This window comes from Anomaloglossus baeobatrachus, chromosome 3 (assembly GCF_048569485.1).
Source record: "Anomaloglossus baeobatrachus isolate aAnoBae1 chromosome 3, aAnoBae1.hap1, whole genome shotgun sequence".
In the NCBI taxonomy this organism is placed as follows: domain Eukaryota; kingdom Metazoa; phylum Chordata; class Amphibia; order Anura; family Aromobatidae; genus Anomaloglossus; species Anomaloglossus baeobatrachus.
Genome location: NC_134355.1, coordinates 664,774,611 through 664,798,344, shown reverse-complemented (window position 1 = coordinate 664,798,344; position 23,734 = coordinate 664,774,611). Strand labels below are relative to the sequence as shown.

Below are 23,734 nucleotides of genomic sequence, written 5' to 3'. Positions count from 1 at the left end.
CGGTGGTGAAATGCACCCGTTCACACACAGAGTTTCTCAAGGAAGCGGTGATGTTGTGTGTGACATGCTGGTGTAGCGCAGGCACACCTTTCTTAGAGAAATAGTGGCAACTGGGCATCTGGTACTGGGGCACAGCAACGGACATAAGCTCTCGAAAATCCTGTGTGTCCACCAGGCGAAAAGGCAGCATTTCAGTAGCCAAGAGCTTACAAAGGGATAAAGTCAACCTCTTAGCTTTGTCATGGGTCGCAGGAAATGGCCTTTTATTTGTCCACATCTGAGGGACAGAGATCTGGCTGCTGTGTGTAAATGGTGGTGAGTAGTGTGTCCCTGGAAAAATGCAGGTTTGTGAGAAAAGTGCAGGCGGAGAAATGATGTTGCCTTCATCCAAAGTTGGTGCTATCGATGTCTGAGAGAGCTGTACACCCGCACTTGTTTCCCCTTCCAAACCAATTGACGACCTACCAAGCAAACTGCCTGTTGTGGTTACAGTGGTGGAAGGTTTTCGTGGAAATCCAGGTGTGACAGCTGTCCCCACAGTCATAGAAGATGAAGAGCGCGCGGATGCACTGGAAGGGGCAGGCGATGGTTGGCCCGCTACGCTAGGCTGCATTGCAGCACAGTGAGCTTCCCACTGGGAATTATGCTTGGCATTCAAGTGACGATTCATGGAAGAAGTTGTAAAACTGTTGAGCTATTTGCCTCTACTTATAGATTCCCGACAAATTTTACAGATCACATGATTTAGGAGATCCTTTGCAAGGTCAAAAAAGGACCAGGCTAGGCAAGGCTTAGAGGACATGTGACCTGCAGAGCTACCCCGACTTGTGCTCAAAGGCAGAGTGGTGGCTGAGGATGCAGTTGTAGAAGTGCTACCATTACTCCGACTCTGTCCAGGAAGGCGCAAGGTAACTTCATCGTCAGTTGCATCCTTTTCCACCGCCTCTGTTGACCACCTCAAGTGCCTGACTGTGGATTGACAGTAAGTGGGATCTAGAACTTCATCATCAAGCGTTGTGTTTGTACTTCCCTCACCCTCAGACTTAGCCGCTTCCTGCCCTGACCGAATATTTAAGTTGTCATCACAATCTGGTATCTGCGTCTCATCATCATCAGTATGTTCCTCATTGCCTCCACCAACAGGTGTTACAGATTGGGAATGAGGGTCTACATTATGCTCAGAAACTTGGTCATCATCAGGGCCTGAATCTGAGTCACAAAGGTTCTGGGCATCACTGCAGACTATTTCCTGGTCTGTACTCACTGTAGCTTGGGAGCAGACCTCTGATTCACAGGCTATAGTGTGACTGAACAGCTCTGCAGACTCAGCCATCTCTGGTACACCATACTGTGCAGGGCGGGTGGAGACTTGAGAGCTGGGAGAAAGCAAGTGATTGGGATGACAACTCAGAGGACTGGGGTTTTTTTATGTGGTAGTTGAGGTGGAGGAGAGGGCACTTGTTGGAGCACTTGAGATCCATTCAAGCATGTTCTTTTTTGTGCATCATCTACCTTTGTTACAGTTGTTCGGGTCCGTAAAAAAGGGAGCACATCGGATTGTCCACGGAAAGTAGTAGACATCTTACTTTTGCTGGAAGATGGCTTATCTTCAGCAGATGTTAATGTAGCTTTGCCACCTTCCCCACGGACACAAACTTTTTTTCATTTTCCAACACGCCTGTTCCCCTTTCCACCAGCATCTGTCATTTTTGCCACTCATTTTGTTAGCGACAAGATTAGTCACTTAAAATGTGGTAGCAAAAATTGAGAGGTGGTGTAGATTTCAGAGGTGGTCTAACTTTATTGACAGCTGAAGAACCAACACTGACTATGAAACACCACTAAAGCTTAACTACTCTCATAAAAATAGTTTTATTAATAAAAAGTTAAAAAGAACACCAATACTCTTCTCTCATATGACAATCATAAATCTACAGAATAAACATAAATAGTGCAGGTGCCAAACAGTGCATATACCCGCACCAGAGGACAGGGACAGTGAGGGTCATCTGAAACTGGGGAGGCCCATAACATCTAGACATCCCCCTTCCATTGGGAAGGGATAGTATAAGATCTATATAGATCAGCATCATCTTGATTTATATTCAAGAATATATTAAACTAACTTGTTGTCCTGAGCTATCCTCTGGTGCGGGTATATGCACTGTTTGGCACCTGCACTATTTATGTTTATTCTGTAGATTTATGATTGTCATATGAGAGAACAGTATTGGTGTTCTTTTTAACTTTTATTAATAAAACTATTTTTATGAGGGTAGTTAAGCTTTAGTGGTGTTTCAGGTAATAGACACTACCTTTTTAATACCTTTTATGGTCCTTGCCAACACTGACTATCCCTGACAATGCAACTATGGCCCTAAAACTGGCAGCACTGTTTGCTATAAAAATAGTTTAGCAAAATGTGCAGAAGAGTAGAATGCAGAGGTGGTGGAACTTGCTTGGCACAAGTGGGACACAAAATTAGTATAGCAGCCACTTTTTGGATGCCACTTATGTTCAGCACTGTTTGCAATAAAAACAGCGTAGCAAAATGTGCATAAGGGTTTAATGCAGAGGTTCTGGAAAATGCATGGCACCAGTGGGACACAAAATAAGTATAGCAGCCACTTTTTGGATGCCACTTATGTTCAGCACTGTTTGCTATAAAAAAAACCCATAGCATAGGTGTTTGTGCATCAGGGTTTAATGCAGAGGTGCTGGTAAATGCTTGGCACCAGTGGGACACAAAATTATTATAGCAGCCACTTTTTGGATGCCACTTATGTTCAGCACTGTTTGCTATCAAAATAGCGTAGCAAAATGTGCATGAGGGTTTAATGCAGAGGTGCTGGAAAATGCTTGGCACCAGTGGGACACAAAATTAGTATAGCAGCCACTTTTTGGATGCCACTTATGTTCAGCACTGTTTGCTATAAAAATAGCGTAGCAAAATGTGCATCGGAGTTTAATGCAGAGGTGCTGGTAAATGCTTGGCACCAGTGGGACACAAAATTATTATAGCAGCCACTTTTTGGATGCCACTTATGTTCAGCACTGTTTGCTATAAAAATAGCGTAGCAAAATGTGCATGAGGGTTTAATGCAGAGGTGCTGGAAAATGCTTGGCACCAGTAGGACAACAATGGAGTATAGCAGCCATTTTTTCGATGCCACTAAGTTTCAGCACTGTTTGCTATAAAAATAGCATGGCAAAAGTGGGCAGGTGGGTACAGTGGCCGGGTTCTCTGGGTCAGTGGACATGAAAGGAAGCCTCACTTTCTATCCCTCCTAATGGTGAAATGCAGCAAGGAATTCCCTGAGCTTAGGTACACAGACACTGTTTTCTGAAGCTGTAGACAGCGTTTCCACGGACCTGACTGTCACCTATGGCTCTGAGCCCGAGAAAATGAGCCCTGAAAAGGGATGAAATAAACTTCTGTCCCAAATCTGTAGAGCGCTGTGTGAACAGCATACACAGCCGGAGCAGCGACAGGTGCTGCGTGAGCGGTGACTGTCATTTACACGCAGAAAACAGATAATGGCGCCGTGAGGGAAAATGGCCGTATTTATAATGCAAGGACATGTGAGATGGACAGCCCATGACACATGCCCTTGCTTGTCTTGCAAAAAAGACCACTTAGCTGTGTGTGTGTCTGGGATTGGCTGACATGCTGGCCCGCCCCACTGCACGCGCGCTTAGGGGGAAAAAAAAAAAAAAATGGCGATCACCATTATCCCAGCAGCACTGATCTACACGCGCCGCCCCCGCACACTATACACTGAAAGGAGATAATAGTGTGAATCACAGAGTGGCTCACACTATTACAGTGAAAAGCCAGCTAGTAACTAGCTAGGCTTTTTGCTGATCAAACCGTTCTCGAACGTAACTCGAGCTATCAAGCTTTTAGCATAAAGCTCGCAATCGAGTTCGATCTTGAGCCCCCCCAAAATCACTCGAACATGAAATTGGCGAACCTCGAACCCCGAACATCGCTCAACTCTAGTGGAGATGGTGGTGAGTAGTGTGTCCCTGGAAAAATGCAGGATTGTGAGGAAAGTGCAGACAGAGACATGATGTTGCCTTCATCCAAAGTTGGTGCTATGGATGTCTGAGAGAGCTGTACACCCGCACTGATGACCTACCAAGCAAACTGCCTGTTGCGGTTACAGTGGTGGAAGGTGTGCGTGGAAAACCAGATGTGACAGCTGTTCCCACAGTCATAGAAGAGGAAGAGCGCGCGGATGCACTGGAAGGGGCAGGCAGTGATTGGCCCGCTACGCTAGGCTGCATTGCAGCACAGTGAGCTTCCCACTGGGAATTATGCTTGGTATTCATGTGACGATTCATGGAAGAAGTTGTCAAACTGGTGAGCTTTTTGCCTCTACTTAAAGATTCCCGACAAATTATACAGATCACATGATTTGTAACGTCAAAAAAGGACCAGGCTAGGCAAGGCTTAGGGGACATGCGACCTGCAGAGCCACCCCGACTTGTGCTCAGAGGCAGAGTTGTGGCTGAGGATGCAGTTGTAGACGTGCTACCAGTACTCCGACTCTGTCCAGGAAGGCGCAAGGTAACTTCATCGTCAGTTGCATCCTCCTCCATCGCCTCTGTTGACCTCCTCAAGTTATTGACAGTAAGTGGGATCTAGAACTTCATCATCAAGCGTTGTGTTTGCACTCCCCTCACCCTCAGACCTAGCCTCTTCCTGCCCACATTGAATATTTAAGTTGTCATCCCAATCTGGAATCTGCGTCTCATCGTCATCAGTATGTTCCTCATTGTCTCCATCAACAGGTGTTACAGTTTGTGAATGAGGGTCTACATTATGCTCAGAAACTTGGTCATCAGGGCCTGAATCTGATTCACAAAGCTTCTGGGCATCACTGCAGACCATTTCCTGGTCTGTACTCACTGTAGCTTGGGAGCAGACCTCTGATTCCCAGGCTATAGTGTGACTGAACAGCCCTGCAGACTCAGCCATCTCTGTGTAGGGCGGGTGGAGACTTGAGAGCTGGGAGAAAGCAAGTGTGATTGGGATGACAACTCAGAGGACTGGGGTTTTTTTATGTGGTAGTTGAGGTGGAGGAGAGGGCACTTGTTGGAGCACTTGAGATCCATTCAAGCATGTTCTTTTTTTGTGCATCATCTACCTTTATTACAGTTGTTCGGGTCCGTAAAAAACGGAGCACATCAGATTGTCCACGGAAAGTAGTAGTCATCTTACTTTTGCTGGAAGATGGCCTATCTTCAGCAGATGTTAATGTAGCTTTGCCACCTTCCCCATGGACACAAACTTTTTTTCCTTTTCCAACACGCCTGTTCCCCTTTCCACCAGCATCTGTCCTTTTGCCACTCATTTTGTTAGCGACAAGATTAGCCACTTAAATGTGGTAGCAAAAATTGAGAGGTGGTGTAGATTGCAGAGGTGGTCTAGCTTTATTGACAGCTGAAGAACCAACACTGACTATCCCTGACAATGCAACTATGGCCCTAAAACTGGCAGCACTGTTTTCTATTAAAAGTGCGTAGCAAAATGCGCAGGAGGGTAGAATACAGAGGTGGTGGAACTTGCTTGGCACCAGTGGGACAACAATGGAGTATAGCAGCCACTTTTTGGATGCCACTATGTTTTAGCACTTTTTGCTATAAAAATAGCATAGCAAAATGTGCATGAAAGTAGAGTGCAGAGGTTGTGGGACTTGCTTGGCACAAGTGGGACACTAAATTAGTATAGCCGACACTTTGTGGATGCCACTAAGTTTCAGCACTTTTTGCTATAAAAATAGCATAGCAAAATGTGCATGAGGGTAGAATGCTGAGGTGGTGGGACTTGCTTGGCACAAGTGGGACACTAAATTAGTATTGCAGACACTTTGTGGATGCCACTAAGTTTTAGCGCTTTTTGCTATAAAAATAGCGTAGCAAAATGTGCATGAGGGTAGAATGCAGAGGTGGTGGGACTTGCTTGTTACAAGTGGGACACTAAATTAGTATAGCAGACACTTTGTGGATGCCACTAAGTTTTAGCACATTTTTCTATAAAAGTAGGGTGGCAAAAGTGGGCAGGTGGGTACAGTGGCCGGGTTCTGTGGGTCAGTGGACAGGAAAGGAAGCCTCACTTTATATCCCTCCTAATGATGAAATGCAGCAAGGAATTCCCTGAGCTTAGGTAGACAGACGCTATCTAAAGCTGTATACAGTGTTTATATGGACCTGACTGTCACCTATGGCTCTGAGCCCCAGGAAATCAGCCCTGAAAAGGGCTGAAATAAACTTCTATCCCTAATCTGTAGAGCGCTGTGTGAATAGCGTACACAGCCTGAGCGGCGACAGGAGCCGCGTGAGCGGTGACTGTCACCCACACGCTGAAGGCAGATAATGGCGCCGTGAGGGAAAATGGCCGTATTTATAATGCAAGGACATGTGACATTCACAGCCTATGACACATGCCCTTGCTTGTCTGGCAAAAAGTCCACTGAGCTGTGTGTGTGTCGGGGATGGCTGACATGCTGGCCCGCCCCATTGCACGCGCGCTTAGGAAAAAGAAAAAAAAATGGCGATCGCCATTCTCTCAGCAGAACAGATCGAAACGCATCCCCCACGCACACTATACGCTGAAATTAGATAATAGTGTGAATCACAGAGCGACTCACACTATTACAGTGAAAAGCCAGCTAGTAACTAGCTAGGCTTTTTGCTGATCGAACCGTTATCGAACGTAACTCGATCTGTCGAGCTTTTAGCAAAAAGCTCGCGTTTGAGTTCGATCTCGAGCACCCCCCAAAATCAGTCAAACATGAAATTGGCGAACCTCGAACATCGCTCATCTCTAATTAAGAGCTTGTGTTTTAACTTCTGACTTCCGGACAGTCAGAAGATAGAAGCACAAGATGGTGCAGCGGGAAATGAAAAAAGGGACCTGGAAAATAAAAAGAAAGATGAAAATGCAAGAGGGTAAGTAGTTTAAAGGGGTCAGGGGACTTATATTTAAAGCACCACTCCAGAGCTGAAAACTCCTCCCAAAACTCTGAAGTGGTGCTTTAAATGAGAAACCCTATATAATGATAACGTTCACGATCTATCCACATTTAAACAGACTAGTATTCCTTTTCTTTACAAAATTTCCAAGAATCACTCTGTTGTACAAAATACAAAAATAAACTTATGTTTACTGAAGAAACTGATTAACAATATATACAGTTGTTAGCAGGTAAATTAACTAATGGGTACTTGTGAGAAAGAGTCCAGTCACTTAGGTCCTCCATGCTTGAAGATATCCTTCCTGTTGCCACAGTCCCATTCAACGCAGTACCCATATCTCAATATGGCCAGCTCAGTATTCTTTCAGTAATGCTCCCTACACGTTGCATCAGCTTCACCTTGCTGTTTCAGGGTCCTCACAAACTCATAATTAAAATTCTTGGGCTTCGACTCTCTACCTATTGCAACTGAGCTTTCTTTTCTCTCTAGTCCACTTTCCAAGACATGAAGTACATCTAAGGTCCAAACTTTACCTGCACGCAACCTCAGATCCTCACAAGATCTCCTTCTCTGCTCCTCTGTTATCTCCTCTTCCCACAATCACGTCCAAGATTTCTCCCATGCATCCCCCATACTCTGGAACGCTCTACCTCAGCACATCAGACTCTCACCTACCGGGGAAAGCTTCAAGAGGAATCTCAAGACCCACCTCTTTTAACAAGCCTACAACCTGCAATAGCCCTCAGTCCAGTACACCACTGCGCAACCAGCTCTGTCCTCACCTATTGTACCATCACCCATTCCCTGTAGACTGTGAGCCCTCGAGGGCAGGGTCCTCTCTCCTCCTATACCAGTCTGTTTTGTACTGTTAATGATTGTTGTACGTATACCCTCTTTCACTTGTAAAGCGCCATGGAATAAATGGCGCTATAATAATAATAATAATAATAATAATAATAATAATAATAATAATAATAATAACTTTGACTTCCATAGTCCAGTTCCTCTTTTGCTACCTCTTTCTCTCCTTCTTGCCACACAATGCACAGTATAGCAGCTTCATTCCTCAACATCTCTCAAACTGAGAACCTAAAACTTTACAGCACTGCCTTTTTGTTACCTAAAACTCCTCTCTTGTTGATTAACTCTCCCTCTTAACCAGTATAAACCTTAGGCCGGGGCCACACGGGGATTAGTGCGAGTACTCGCATGACACTCAGCTCATGCTCGCAGCACAGCGGGAGTTGAGTGTCATGCCAGTGTCATGCGACTGTGGTCCGATCATGCGATCAGACCACAGCTGCGGAGGGGAGGGCCAGCACTGCAGATGGGAGGGCTGGGGGCAGGCCGGTGCTGTGGAGGGGAGGGCCAGCGCTGTGAAGGGGAGGGATTTATCTCCCTTTCTCCTCCGTTTGCCGGCTGATGCGATTCTCACATTGCACTCGCGTTACACCACTGTAATGCGAGTGCAGTGCAATGTTTTTCTCGCCCCATAGACTTGAATGGATGCGAGTGAAATAGGATCACTTTGCACCCGCAGCATGCTGCAATTGTTTACTCGATCCCGTGATGGTGGGATATGGGGGGAGGTGTATCTTGCTGTTCGGATTCCTATTTTAGCCTGGTTCACTGTCCATTATTTGTTCTGCTTCTGTGTACATTTCTATTGTTTCTAAGCAATCACCCCCTATAGTGCAAGGTTATAGCCTCTTGAGATACTTCCGTCCATGGGTGCGGGGGTAGGTGGGCCAAGAGTCCACCTACTGTAACCTTTTTGCTTACCTGGGAGATTCAGGCAGTCTATTTGAGAACTTTAAGGAAGAAGGATTGATCCTCTGGGAGAAGCTGGGACTTCTCAGAGAGATGGGGACATTTATGCCACTACTGGACAATTTTACCCTCTGTTTTGTGGATTATGTTATGGACCATTTTGATTTGCTTGGAATAAATGCTCTTTGGATTGTACCGCCATCTCTCGCTTTGTTGATTGTGTGATATGGGAGAAGGACCCCGTGACAACTGGTGGCAGCAGTGGGATAAATGTCAAATAGACTGCCTGAATCTCCCAGGTAAGCAAAAAGGTTACAGTAGGTGGACTCTAGGCCCACCTACCCCCACACCCAGGGACGGAAGTGCCTCAAGAGGCTATAGCACTACAGGGGGTGATTACTTAGAAACAATAGAAATGTACACAGAAGCAATACAAATAATGTGCAGTGAACCAGGCTAAAATAGGAATCTGTACAGCAAGATACACGTCCCCCCATATCCCACCATCACAGGTCCGATTAGGGCTGAGAAAACAATCAATCATGGGAGCTGACCCATAGAGTAATATTGGTCCGAGTGGAACGAGGTTTTTTATCGCATTCCATTCGCTCTGTATTACTCGCCGTGAGTACTGACCCTTATAGTGATAGGCAGAAATGCTATAACCGGTACTCAGTATAATAAATAGAGCAGATTGCCTAATTATATCTCATTTAATATTGCAGCATGTGTACATTACCAATATAAATATGAGGTTTTAATGCAAGACATTTCAATCTCGTGTAACCCTGATGTAATCTTCAAATGTACATGTGATCATCGCCGCTTTACATAAGCAAACTCTTAATAAATTATAGTAAAAGAAAGAAGGTGCCACCTTTTTATCATGTAATAAAAGTTTTAACCTATATTCATTAATGATTATTATGAGCGTACACTAATAAATGTGCTACCATGATAAGGTACTCTTAAAAACAAGTAATACTATTGTGAAAATGGCATATGGACAATGCAGGGGGATAACAATGCTTTTTGCACCATTACAGTAGGTGGTGGTTGAAAGTAGACTTAAAGAGGACAAACCACAAGGATTTTCCTATATAAACTAAAGCCAGTGCTATACTGGCGCTAGGATGCTGATTCTATACATACCTTTAGTTGTGAGATCGGATGTATAGTTTCTGAAATATAGGCAAGCAAAGTTTGTGAAATGCACTGTTACTTGATTGAAAGGTGCTTGGGCTGCAGATATCTCAAAGGTAGGTTGGATTTTGCTAGTTATTCCTGCCCCTGTCTGTCTGCCTGTCCTTCCTCCCCCTGTCTCTGTTATTACAGGGGGAGGGAGGACAGGAGGGAGGACAGGGGGGAGGAAGGACATGCAAGCAGATAGGGGCGGGAATAACGTAAAATCTGACCCACATATTAGATGCAGCACCTATCATCAAAGAACAGTGTATTTCACAAGCTTGGGGATGGTGCTTCCGTGGCTGCTGCTAGATAGTTTAGCTAGGGGGTTTAATCATGGGTAGTTGAGATAGTTAAGACAGTGGGCTATAGTGTAGAATAGGGAAGTGCAGGGATTTGCAGTATAGGGAACATTGTGTACAGTAGTTATTGTGTGCTCCAGCACAAAGTTGCAATGTCCTCATCTAAATAGTGGAAAATCAGTCCTCCAGCTAAAAATTGCTATTTCCTCATCTAAACAGTGGCCAATCTATGTTTGAGCTAAAAATGTCTATTTCATTATCTAAATACAGTGGAACCTCGCTTAACGAGTAACTCACTTAATGAGAATTTTGCTTAACAAGCAAAGCTTTCTGTAAATTTGTAACTCGGTTTACGAGAAAGCTTTGCTGTACGAGCAAAATCCTCACCGCACACACTTCCGGTTCCGTACATCCACCGCGCTCTGACCCGCTCTTGCAGTCCACACAAACACACACAAGCATGCACAAACACACAAACACACACGCACGCACACACATACAGTATTATGCTCACCTTACCTTCCGTTCCATCACCAGTTTCATGGTTCTGTAGTTCACCGGCTCATCGCAACGAGGTAGGAATCCTCGCGGAGAACTACAAGACCCAGGAGGCCGGCGATGGAACGGATGGTAAGGTGAGCATAATATGTGTACCTTCAGGTCCATCACCGGCCTCCTGGGTCCTGTAGTTCACCGCTCAAGGATGTGTATCAGCAAGCATGACGACGAGGCAGGAACTTCGGCTGCAAGACGCTACTCAAAGGTAGCGCGCTGACCAATCAAAAGCAAGCGGCTCCTGCCTTTGACGTCAGCGCTCTGGCAGCAGAAGTTCCACCCTCGTCATCATGGTTACCCAATACACAGCCCGTACTAGCGAACAGCAAGTCCCAGGAGACCGGCGAGGTAACGGAATGTAAGGTGAGCATAATATGTGCGTGTGCGTGCTTGTGTGTGTTTGTGTGTGTTTGTGTGTGTTTGTGTATGTTTGTGTGTGTTTGTGCATGTGTGGAATGACACAATAGGGGACCAGGATGGGACATTTAGAGGTAAAAATTGCTATTTTATTATCTAAATAGTGGAAAATCAGTCCTCCAGCTAAAAATTGCTATTTCTTTACCTAAATAGTGGTCATTCTGCGGTCAAGCTACACATTGCTATTTCATTATCTAAACAGAGGAAATCAGTGCTCCAGATAAATATTGTTATTTCCTCACCTAAATAGTGACCATTCTGCGGTGGATCTAAAAATTGCATTTCATTTTCTAAATAGTGGGAAATCAATCCTCTAGCTAAAAATTGCTATTTCCTCATCTAAATAGTGGCTATTCCTTGATGGAGCTAAAAATTTATATTTTATTATCTAAATAGTGATAAATCAGTGCTCCAGGGCAAAATTGCGGTACAAAATGATCCCATTGACCATAACGCAAAGATGGTCCTAGGGACAAACGTGATTGAAAATTGCATGGGTGAAGTGCTGTATTTGTTGCAACAACTGTCTGCCACAGCAGGGGTAGGCCGACAGAGGGCTCTACAACGTGAGATCCGGGCTCTCCTGCAGCGGCAACAGGTGAACATGTCAGATGGAAAGATTGGCAGCGTGCGGGTGATGGATGTGGCACCTCTTGTGGTACCTCTGCGGAGTGAGATGATGATTTGGTGCAGGGCAGCAGTCGGTCCCCGAGGACAGGATTACCCGGCAGTGGTGGAGCCTCTGCCTTCAGAACATTGGCCCACAGTAATGGCAGCCAGAGGGGTGATTGATGTCAAGAAGAGAAGAGTGCCCGTGAGAGTGTTGAATTGTGGAGAGGAAGAGGTTAGGCTACCCTGTTACGCCACCATTGCTAAACTGTTCACCGTAGACACTGATGCCATCCACGCAGCAGCCTCCACTATCACTGCATCACAGCCAGACAGTGACAACTCACCAAAGCAGTTAGAGGAGTGGTGTCAGGAGTTACACGTAGGCACCGACTCCACACCTGCACACCACAAGGGAGGGGTGTACAGGGCAGTACGAGAGTATGAGCAGGTATTCAGTAAACAACCGTTAGATTTTGGGAGGATCAAGGGGGTCCAACTCCACATTCCCACCGGTAGACATCCCCCCATCAAGGAGAGATACAGGCCGATCCCACCTGCGCATTACCACATACCTCCCAACCGTCCCGGGTACAGCGGGACTGTACCGGATTTCAGCGGGTGTCCCGGTGTCCCGGTCGTGACGGCTTTTGTTCCGTGGCTCCGCCCACCTGCTCTCTCCCCGTCTGATTTTCTCCCCCTCCTAATGCACATGAGCAGAGCCGAGCGCTGCTTCACTGCTCTGGCTCTGTGCTGCCGCTGTTATGGGTGGGCGGCAGCAGCACACTCTGGCTGCCAGCACTTTTATCGGCACCTGCAGCTCAGCGTGCACTCACTGCTCACTTCTGGGCTGTTTGTGTACGGAAGTGCATCTGTGGGTGGAGCTACCGAGCAACATGCTGAGCTCTGTCCACAGATAAAGAGACTGCAGGAAGAGGAGCTGAACACCAAGGAACGCTGTATGTGACCCCCCACCTACCCAGAGCTGTATGCCCCAGCCTCCTCCTCACCAGAGCTATATGCCTCCAGTCACCCCCCTCACCACATCTGTATGGCCCCCTCACCAAATTTGTATGCCCCCCTACCAGATCTATATGTCCCCCAGCACCCCCCAGCTCTGTATGCCTCCAGTCCCCTCCCACCAGATATGTATCCCCCAGCGCCCCCTCACCAGATCTGTATGCCCCAGCAGCCCTCTCCTCACCAGAGCTATATGCCTCCAGCCCCCCCCTCACCAGATCTGTGTGCCCCCCAGCCCCCACACCAGATTTGTATGCCCCCAGCCCCCCACAAGATCTATATGCCCCCCCAGCTCTGTATGCCTCCAGCCTCCTCCCACCAGATCTGTATCCCCCAGCTCCCCCTCACCAGATCTGTATGCCCCAGCAGCCCTCTCCTCACCAGAGCTATATGCCTCCAGCGACCCCCCTCACCAGATCTGTGTGCCCCCTAGCCCCCACACCAGATTTTATACCCCCCAGCCACCCCACCAGATCTATATGCCCTCCAGCACCCCCCAGCTCTGTATGCCTCCAGCCCCCTCCCACCAGATCTGTATCCCCCAGACCCCTCTCACCAGATCTGTATCCCCCAGACCCCTCTCACCAGATCTGTATGCCCCAGCCCTCTCCTCACCAGAGCTATATGCCTCCAGCCACCCCCCCTCACCAGATTTGTATGCCCCCCAACCCCAACACCAGATTTGTATACCCCCAGCCCCCACACCAGATTTGTATGCCCCTTAGCCCCCACACCAGATTTGTATGCCCCCCAGCCATTCCACCAGATCTATATGCCCCCCAGCACCCCCCAGCTCTGTATGCCTCCAGCCCCCTCCTACCAGATATGTATCCCAGCCCCCCCTCACCAGATTTGTATGCCCCAGCAGCCCTCTCCTCACCAGAGCAAAATTCCTTCCTGCCACGCCCCCCTCACCAGATCTGTGTGCCCCCCAGCCCCCACACCAGATCCGTGTGCCCCCAGCCCCCCCGTCGGAGCTGTATGTGCCCCCAGAGCTGTATAAGCCCCAACACCAGAGCTATATGCCCCTTAGTAATATCTATGCTACCAGTAACTTGTATGCCCCACAGTAAAGTGTATTTCCCCCAGTAATGTGTATACCCCTTAGTAATGTGTATGCCCCTCAGTGAAAAACACAGACGTTCTTCACTGACGTGTTAAACACGCATATGTCCCTTCATACTCCGTGATTCACGACACACAGTGGTTGTCCATGTGCAATCCATGATACGTGATCCGTACTCCGTGATTGCACATGGATATATACAGTGGAACCTCGCTTAACGAGTAACACTCTTAACGAGAATTTCGCTTAACAAGCAAAGCTTTCTGTAAATTTGTAACCCGCTTTACGAGAAAGCTTTGCTGTACGAGCGAAATCCTCACCGCACACACTTCCGGTTCCGTACATCCACCACACTCTGACCCGCACTTGCAGTCCAAGGTAAGGTGAGCATATAATATAACATAATATGTTTACCTTTCATTTCATCGCCGGCCTCCTGGGTGCTGTAGTGCGCCGCTGCACTCCAGTCCACGCTGTGTATCTGCATCCATAGCGACGAGGGAGGAAATTCCTGTCACCGCTAATGAAATGCAGAGCGCTGGCCAATCAGAGGCAAGCGGCTCTGCCTTTGACATCAGCGCTCTGGCCGGGAAGTTCCTGCCTCGTTGTTATGGTAACGCGTTATACAGCCCGGCCCCGTACCAGAGAACAGCAAGTCCCAGCAGACCGGCGATGGAACGGAAGGTAAGGTGAGCATATAATATGTGTGTGTGAATGCGTGCATGTGTGTGTGTGTTTGTGTGAGTTTGTGTGTGTGTTTGTGCATGTGTGGAATGATAGAATAGGGGACCAGGATGGGGCATTTTAGAAGTTGTGGAACGGATCGTCAGCATTGCAATGATTTCCTATGGGAATTCTTGCTCTGCTGAACGAGTACCTTGATTAACAAGCGCAGTCCCAGAACGGATTGTTCTCGTTAAGCAAGGTTCCACTGTACTCACCTGTCCCCGCTCCTGCTCTCCGTGGTGCTGAAGAGTCCCGCGATTCAGCATCCAGCCACTGCTCTCTCACCTCTGCAGCTACTTCCGGGTCGGCTCTGGCTGCATAAATGAATATGCATGCCATAATGAGCCGGGCAGGAAGAAGCAGAGAGCAGCTGCCAAACTCAGCATCGCTGGAGAAGGTGAGTTGAAAAAGCATTTTTTTTTTAAATGTCCGTGTTTTTCTGGTACGTGTTTCACGGATCACACCATAGTGTGGTCTGTGGGACATCAGTAATGCCAGAAAAAAACAGACATGTTTCTGTGCGGCAATCACGGATACACATGTACGCCGCACGGAGACATGGTCCGTGAAAAATCACTGATGTGTGTGCAGACCCATTGATTATAATCAGGATGAAAAAAAGTCCAGCGCAGTCCTCAAGTTGCAATTAAATTTTTTTTTTTATTTTATTTGATAAATCCGTTAAAAATAAGTGGTGTACAAAGCGGTCAGCTAGAAGAGTATAGCAGACATAGAGAGGAACCCCACAGAACTACGCGTTTCGACACATAGTCTTAATCATGTTCTGAAAAGGAAAGAATGTAGGTTTTCTATAAGGTGTAACACACACCCGCCTTAATTACCGTATTTTTCGGACCATAAGACACACTTTTTTCCCCCCAAATGTTGGGGGAAAGTGGGAGGTGCGTCTTATGGTCTGACTATAAGGCTGCGGGGAATGAGGGTGCCGCGGGTCATCGGCGGCACGAGCAGGCTGTAACAGCCTGCCGTGACAACGTGGGCCCGCTCATTACATATGCACGCCCATCCTCCCGCCCATCATCTCTCAGCGAAACCGGCGCTGACAGGTGGGCGGGGTGATGGGCGGGGGGGGGTGCGTGCATAATTAGCAGCCGGCCGTGATCACCCCTGGCAACTACAGCCTGGAGTGATCATGTGCGGCTGTATTCACTGCCCCCCGTGCATCATTATCAGCGCGGGGTGCAGTGAATCAGTGTACTTACCCGTCACCGTGTGTGGAGCCGCCCCCCTGCAGCATCGCGTCTTCCTGTCTGTGCCGGCGGTCAGCTGATCTGGACACCAGTGACTCGCCCACCCCAGGGCTATGGGACACCCGGTGCCGGGCCGGACTATTCCGGTGGTAGTCAGTGGTGGCTGGGCCCGGCTCCGTGGCCCTGGTGGGTGTCAGTATAATATGTGGCTGATGACTTTAAGTTTGTGTCCCGGGGCACCGCTCCACCTGTGGGGAGCAGTACCACCATTGCTGCCACTTCATCACCCCGGAGGCCTTACACGGCAGCGGCGGCTTAATAGCCGCATACCACAGGTGGCGTCACGAACACAAACTTAAAGTCATCAGCCACATATTATACTGACACCCACCAGGGCCACGCAGCCGGGCCCAGCCACCACTGACTACCACCGGACTAGTCCGGCCCGGCACCGGGTGTCCCATAGCCCTGGGGTGGGCGAGTCAACTTTTGGCGTCACGAACAGGATTTCGTGCCCGGTCCCACCGGGTACTGTGCGCCTGCAGGAATTGTGCTTAAAAGACTGTGTACTGGTTGTAAATTGCCGCCGCCATTAGCCGCGCCGAGCGCAGGAAGAAGGGGGGCGTGCCTGACAAAGAGCGCGAAGGGAGCGCGCCATCAGAGCAGAGCGCTGTTAACCCCGCGCGACCCAGAAGAAAATTTGAAAAGTGAACGGAGCCTGGTAAGGTTCACTAAGGGGGAGGAAGATGTCCGACTCAGAGGGAGAGCAGGTGGCTGCCATCGCCCAAGGCGCCGCAGCACCGGCCGAAGCAGTCCCAGTCGCCGTCGCCCCAGCCCCCACTGTAGCGCCGGTAATGCCGATCACCATGCCGTACATACCGGGAGCAGAATGGCTGCCGCAGTACTCCGGGGAGTCCCATACCTTGAGTGACTTCAGAGAAAGCCTGCACAGCTTATTCCGGGTGTATCCGCTGACTGAGAGCCAGAAGGTGGGCATAGTAATGGGACAGCTAGCCGGCGCAGCCCAGCGTGAAGCGAAGTCCTGGCCTGATACAGATAAAGGGACAGCAGCCCAGATACTGGCCAAGCTAAAGAGTACTGAATTTAACTAAGGGGGAGTGTGGCGCCCCAGGACCTGGTCGCCACAACAGCATTGCCCTCCCAAAGGGTTAATGCTGAGCCTGGAGGTAATTGGGAGATCTATTGGCCAGTAAGTTAACACCCAACACAGTTCTCCCTCCGGCCAGCAGAGGGAGCTCTGAACCTGGAACTTCAGGGAGCATTCCTTAAGTCTGGCTGAAGGGAGGAACTAGTGGTTAGTCTGGACACAGGAGTGAAAGAGTGCAGACGCAGAGTAGTGCTGCCTTGTGAAACTGGGGCCTAGAGCTGGGATAGCTTGGCCCAGTGAAGCAAGGGGAGCAGAGAGGCACAGCAGAGACTCGGACATCGGAGTCTGTAGTTGCCAGGGCATAAAATCCATCCCTGGTAGCTGAATCCGGAGGGCAGGAGAGCTGCAAGCCCCCTGGCCCAGAAGCAATCTAAAGGTACAGCTGCATCCCAAGGGCCTGGTGTGAACTCCAGCAGAGAAGCACCAGAGAGGGCCTGCGCAGTCTACCCCACAGAAAAAGGGACGAACCACCAGTCCCAGCAGCAAGAGGGCAATTGCTAACCCAAAGTGCAGTGTCCTAAAACAGCAAAGAAAGATTAAGGAGTAGGCCTCATACTCAACTGGCCAAAGATCACCCAATTACCTCCAGGGTCAGCATTAACCCTTTGGGAGGGCAATGCTGTTGTGGCGACCAGGTCCTGGGGCGCCACACTAGCGGCGCGCACCGTGATGACGTGATCGCTGTGCGCGCCGCTAGTGTCCACCAGAATCGATCAGCTTACCGCCGGCACAGACAGGAAGACGCGATGCTGCAGACACCGGTGACGGCTCCACACAGCGGCGCTGCAGCTGAGACAGAGATCGGTGCTTCAGGGAGTGAGGAAGGGTAAGTATAGACGTTTATTTTTTTTTTCCTGTGCCACAGGATACACGCCATTTACCAGGATGGGGGCATTTCATGTGCAGGATGGATGGGGGCATTTTATGAGCAGGATGGATGGGGGCATTTCATGAGCAGAATGGATGGGGGCATTTCATGAGCAGGATGGATGGGGGCATTTCATGAGCAGGATGGATGGGGGCATTTCATGAGCAGGATGGATGGGGGCATTTCATGAGCAGGATGGATGGGGCATTTCATGAGCAGGATGGATGGGGGCACATCGTGAGCAGGATGGATGGGGGCATTTCATGAGCAGGATGGATGGGGCATATCATGAGCAGGATGGATGGGGCATTTCATGAGCAGGATGGATGGGGGCACATCGTGAGCAGGATGGATGGGGGCATTTCATGAGCAGGATGGATGGGGGCATATCTTGAGCAGGATGGATGGGGGCATACCATGAGCAGGATGGATGGGGGCATATCATGAGCAGGATGGATGGGGGCATATCATGAGCAGGATGGATGGGGGCATATCATGAGCAGGATGGATGGGGGCATATCATGAGCAGGATGGATGGGGGCATATCATGAGCAGGATGGATGGGGGCAATCATGAGCAGGATGGATGGGGGCATATCATGAGCAGGATGGATGGGGGTATATCATGAGCAGGATGGATGGGGGTATATCATGAGCAGGATGGATGGGGGGTATATTATTAGCAGGATGGGGGGTATATGAGCAGGATCATATACAAGGCAGGAGGATGCTTATCAGAATGGGGTACCTTAATAGAGAATTTGGGGACATTACCCCATAACAGTGTCAGCAGCAGATCCTCGCCCCATAACAGTGTGTCATGACCATATTTTTTGGTTAAAATTTTATTTTCCTATTTTCCTCCTCTAAAACCAGGGTGCGTCTTATGGTCAGGTGCGTCTTATAGTCCGAAAAATACGGTACATGCACATGTCGACATTTGGAAGTCTATCACATTAGATGTTCACATTAGTAAGTGCATGGAATGCGGTTTTCAGAAAAAATATAGTTAAATAAAAGGCAGAAATATTGAAAAACATTTTTCAATATTTCTGCCTTTTATTTAACTATATTTTTTCTGAAAACCGCATTCCATGCACTTACTAATGTGAACATCTAATGTGATAGACTTCCAAATATCGACATGTGCATGTAATTAAGGTGGGTGTGTGTTACACCTTATAGGAAACCGACACTCTTTCCTTTTTTAATTGCAACTTGAGGACTGCGCTGGACTTTTTTTCATCCTGAATATGAGACTTCCATGCGCGGATCCACATATACAGCGGATTACAGCAACTCGGTGAGCTGATTTTCTCATTCATTGATTATAATGGGCCTGCATAGGTCAGTGATTCTGGTACGTATAAAAACTAGCACATACATACCACAATCACTGACATGTGAAACAGGCCTAATATGTATGCCCCTCAAGTACTGTCTATGCCCCCAGCCCCTCCTGTGCTGAATATACTGTAGCCCCCAGCCCCTCCTGTGCTGTATATACTGTAGCCCCCAGCCCCCTCCTATATATATATATTAGTATATAAACCCCCCATCCTCCCTTGTGATACAAACACAGCGGTGTCGGTGTGCACTGTGCGTGGCTAGGTCTGTTAAAGTGTTGCCAAGTGATTACATGCCGAGGAGGAGCTGGATAGAGACAAGCGTGGTAGGTGAGTGCGGCTGCTGCCGGCTTCCCCATGTTATTACCTCCAATGTGTGTATATGTATGATGTATATATCTATGCATGTCAGTGCAGATGACTGTATAGATTTGTCTGTTTATATGTATTTTAGGGAATTTGTCTTCAAATATGTACCGTATATGTGTGTATGCCTGTGCCCATGATTAGGACTCACTGTGTCCTGGAGGCAGCGCGTCCTGACCTGCGGGGCTGCACGTCTCCTCCGCAGGAGAACGCAGCTGCCTATGCCCACGATCAGGACTCGCTATGTCCTGGAGGCAGCGGGTCCTGACCTGCAGGGCTGGACGTCTCCTCCACAGGAGAACGCAGCTGCCTGTGCCCACGAATGATCAGGACTCACTGTGTCCCAGAGGCAACGCGTCCTGACCTGCCGGGCTGCACGTCTCCTCCGCAGGAGAACGCAGCTGCCTGTGCCCACGATCAGGACTCGCTGTGTCCTGGAGGCATCGGGTCCTGACCTGAGGGGCTGCACGTCTCCTCCGCAGGAGAACGCAGCTGCCTGTGCCCACGATCAGGACTCACTGTGTCCTGGAGGCAGCGGGTCCTGACCTGCGGGGCTGAACGTCTCCTCTGCAGGAGACCACAGCTGCCTGTGCCCACGATCAGGGTTCAGTGCGCTGCGGTCTCCTGCTGTGTACTCCCTACGGAGGACACATGCAACTGCAGCAAACAATTGATATGCTGCAGTGTGGAAAGACGCTCCGCAGATCAGTGTTTGCTTCAGAAAAAACAAGCACAGTGGGCACGAGATTTCTAGAAATCCCTCCACTGTGCTTGTACTGTACAATGCAGCGTTTTAGACACAGCAAAAACACGCTACATCCAAAATGCTGCAAATACTGATCGTGGGCACGCAGCCTTAAACAATGTGATAAGCAGTGCTGAAAAAGATTGGATGTGGGCGTGACAGATTGCAAAATGGGTGTGGTTAGGGGGCGTGGCTTAAAATTGCCGCGGCGCGCGTAGCTTTGACATACTTTGTCCCTCTTTCTTATCTTTAAATGTTGGGAGGTATGTTAACAGTGCACCAAAGAGATGTTGAGGAGTATTAAAGAAGCAGGGGTCATTTGTGATAGTTGCAGTCCCTGGGCAGCTTCGTTGGTTTTGGTGAAGAAAAAGGACGGCACCATGAGGATGTGTGTGGATTACCAGAAGATTAACCAGATAACTCACAAGGATGCGTACCCTCTTCCCCGTATTGAGGAGTCGTTGGCTGCACTGAGAAAAGCAAATTACTTCTTAACTCTTGATCTTATCAGCGGTTACTGGCAGGTGTCCGTCACAGAAGAAGAGCGGCAGAAGACTTCCTCTTGCTACCCCGATGGGTCTCTGCGAGTTCAATAGAATGCCTTTTGGGCTGTGCAATGCGCCGGGAACTTTCCAGAGGCTGATGGAGTGCTGTTTGGGACACTGGAATTTTGAAACGGTCCTGCTATATTTGGATGACGTCATCGTCTACTCCAGGACATACGAGGCCCATTTGGAAAGCCTTGCCGAAGTGTTTGAAGCTCTCTCCAAATACGGGATGAAGCTGAAGCCCTCCAAGTGCCATCTGCTGAAGCCCAAAGTGCGGTATCTCGGGCATGCGGTGAGTGTCGAAGGTGTGGCACCGGACCCCGAGAAGATCACAGCCATCCAGAGTAGGCCGAAGCCTACCAAAACTAAAGAAGTAAGGCAGTTCCTGGGCCTGGTGGGCTACTACCACCGCTTCATCAAGGGCTACACCAAAATGGCAGCCCCCATGCAAGACCTCCTAGTGTAGCAGACTAAGGGGTACTTTGCACACTGCGACATCGCTACTGCGATATCGTCGGGGTCAAATCGAAAGTGACACATATCGGGTGCCAGTAATGACGTCGCAACGTGTAAAGCCTAGATACACCGATAAACGATCGCAAAAGCGTCGAGAATCGGTGATCTGTGTAGCGTCGGTCATTTTCATAATGTCGCACCAATAGGAGATACGATGTTGAGCGAGGAACATCTCCTTACCTGCCTCCACCGACTATACGGAAGGAAGGAGGTGGGCGGGATGTTTACGTCCCGCTCATCTCAGCCCCTCCGCTTCTATTGGCCGCCTGCCGTGTGACGTCACTGTGACACCACACGACCCACCCCCTTAGGAAGGAGGCGGGTCGCTGGCCAGAGCAACGTCGCAGGGCAGGTATGTGCGTGTGAAGCTGCCGTAGTGATAATGTTCGCTACGGCAGCTATCACAAGATATCGCATGTGTGACGGGGGCTGGTACTCTCGCGCTCGGCATTGGCTAGCGATCATTGGCTAGCGATGTCGCAGCATGCAAAATACCCCTAATAGTGGCAGGGCCCCTGGTCCCCTGCTTGCCTGGGGTGAGACGCATGAAGAGTTCTTTCAGCATCTGAAGTCGACCTTAATCGGAGAAGAGATCCTGGCCTACCCCGACTATGGTCTCCCGTTAATTCTTTACACGGACGCCAGCAATGTGGGCTTGGGTGCTGTCCTGTCCCACATGTAAGATGGCAGGGAGAAGGTGATTGCTTATGCAAGCAGGAAGCTCCGGCCGACGGAAAGAAATCCTGAGAATTACAGCTCCATCAAGTTGGAGTTCTTGGCACTCGTCTGGCCAATAACGGAGAGGTTTAAGCATTACCTAGCATCCGCGAAGTTCACGGCCTATACGGACAATAACCTCCTGACTCACCTGGACAGGGCGAAGCTAGGGGCCCTGGAACAACGCTGGGTGGCCCGGCTAGCGAACTATGACTTAATCATCAAGTACAGAGCCGGCCGCAAGAATACCAATGCGGATGCGTTGTCCCAGATGCCGCAACTACCTGATGGAGGGTTGGATGAAGATGAACTAGAAGAAATTGAACTACCTGCGTTCCATCAGCCTGAGGGCACAAAAGATGAAAAACCGTATGTTGGCCGCAGCAGGCCACCTTCAACCCGTTACCCCGCCATGGGTGGAAAGAGAACGAAGACCAGGAGCCTGCGGTCCGGTTAGTCAAGAAGATGATGATCTCTCAAAACGGTTCCAGGTTAGCACCTACTGTACCCGCAGAGGCTCAACAGCTGTGGAAAGAAAGAGACCGCCTGTACCTGCAACAGGGCAAGCTGTACAGGGGGCTAACTAACCCAAAGACACATGAGAAAGTCTGCCAGCTCGTGGTACCACAAGCGTATGTACCTGTGGTCTTGAAGGCTTATCACGATGGGGCTGGACATTTTGGCTGGAAGATGTTGGAGTTGCTACTGAGGGAGCATTTCTACTGGAATGGGATGAGAGAGTCCATTGAGGCATGGTGCAGAGAGTGTGGTCACTGTGCATTAAGAAGTCAAGATGGAACCAGTCAGAAAGCCCCGTTACAGCCAATCGTTACCCGTCAGCCGTTCGATTGGATCTGGGGTCGTTAGAAGTGGGAAATCTGGGAAATCCAGACCCTCACCATCACATGTTAAGCCCTGGGGGTGGAGGTGTTGATCATGAGATTCAGATACCTGAGGCACACGCATTCTGTATTGTGGTGTCAGGGCAGGAAGAGGAGGAGGGTAACTGTCAGGGTAATAAGCAGGACAACAGACAGGATAACGATGAGGTTGGAGATTCCACTTGGTGTGAGCCCAGAGGCACGCAGCTGAGAAGCTCAGCAAAGGGGATGGAGGAGGAGGAAGACGAGGATGCTATGTTGGTGATTCCCTCACAAACACGTAGTGATAAAACCACGACAGGAACTGCATCCTCAGCCACAACTCTGGCTGTGACCAGAAGCTTTCACTGGTCTGCAGTTTGCAGGAAGGGTTTTCTAGCCTGGACCTTTTTTGACAACTAAAAGGATCACTCAACTTTCATTATCTGCCAACCTTGTAAACAACTAGTTAGTACGGGCAAAAATTCCAATAATTTGCCTGCTACATACATGAACTGGCACATACTCTACCAAAATACTCTACTCTGGCAATTTTACTGCACTAAAATGCAGCCTAACGGGTCTCCTCAACCACTGACCGACCTGTTAACCACGCCTGCTGCTTCTTCCTCCTATATCACTGTCAAAAGTGTTCTCATAAAGGTCTCCAGCCACAGAACCACCATTTGTTGATACGCTACAGTCAGCGTGAGTTAGAGCCCAACAGCTGTTACTAAAGTGGACCTGCCTGGTGTT

The 23,734-nt window shown here is 49.0% G+C and overlaps 1 protein-coding gene across 1 annotated transcript in view; it reads left to right on the top strand.

Moving 5' to 3' along the window:
• Window positions 1-23,734, top strand: part of LOC142297395 (uncharacterized) — a 189,319-nt gene that overhangs the window by 56,900 nt on the left and 108,685 nt on the right. Inside the window, 3 exon segments of the mRNA XM_075341621.1 lie at window positions 6,874-6,957; window positions 22,278-22,570; window positions 23,103-23,260. Of these exon segments, the coding sequence (XP_075197736.1) occupies window positions 6,874-6,957; window positions 22,278-22,570; window positions 23,103-23,260 (535 nt within the window).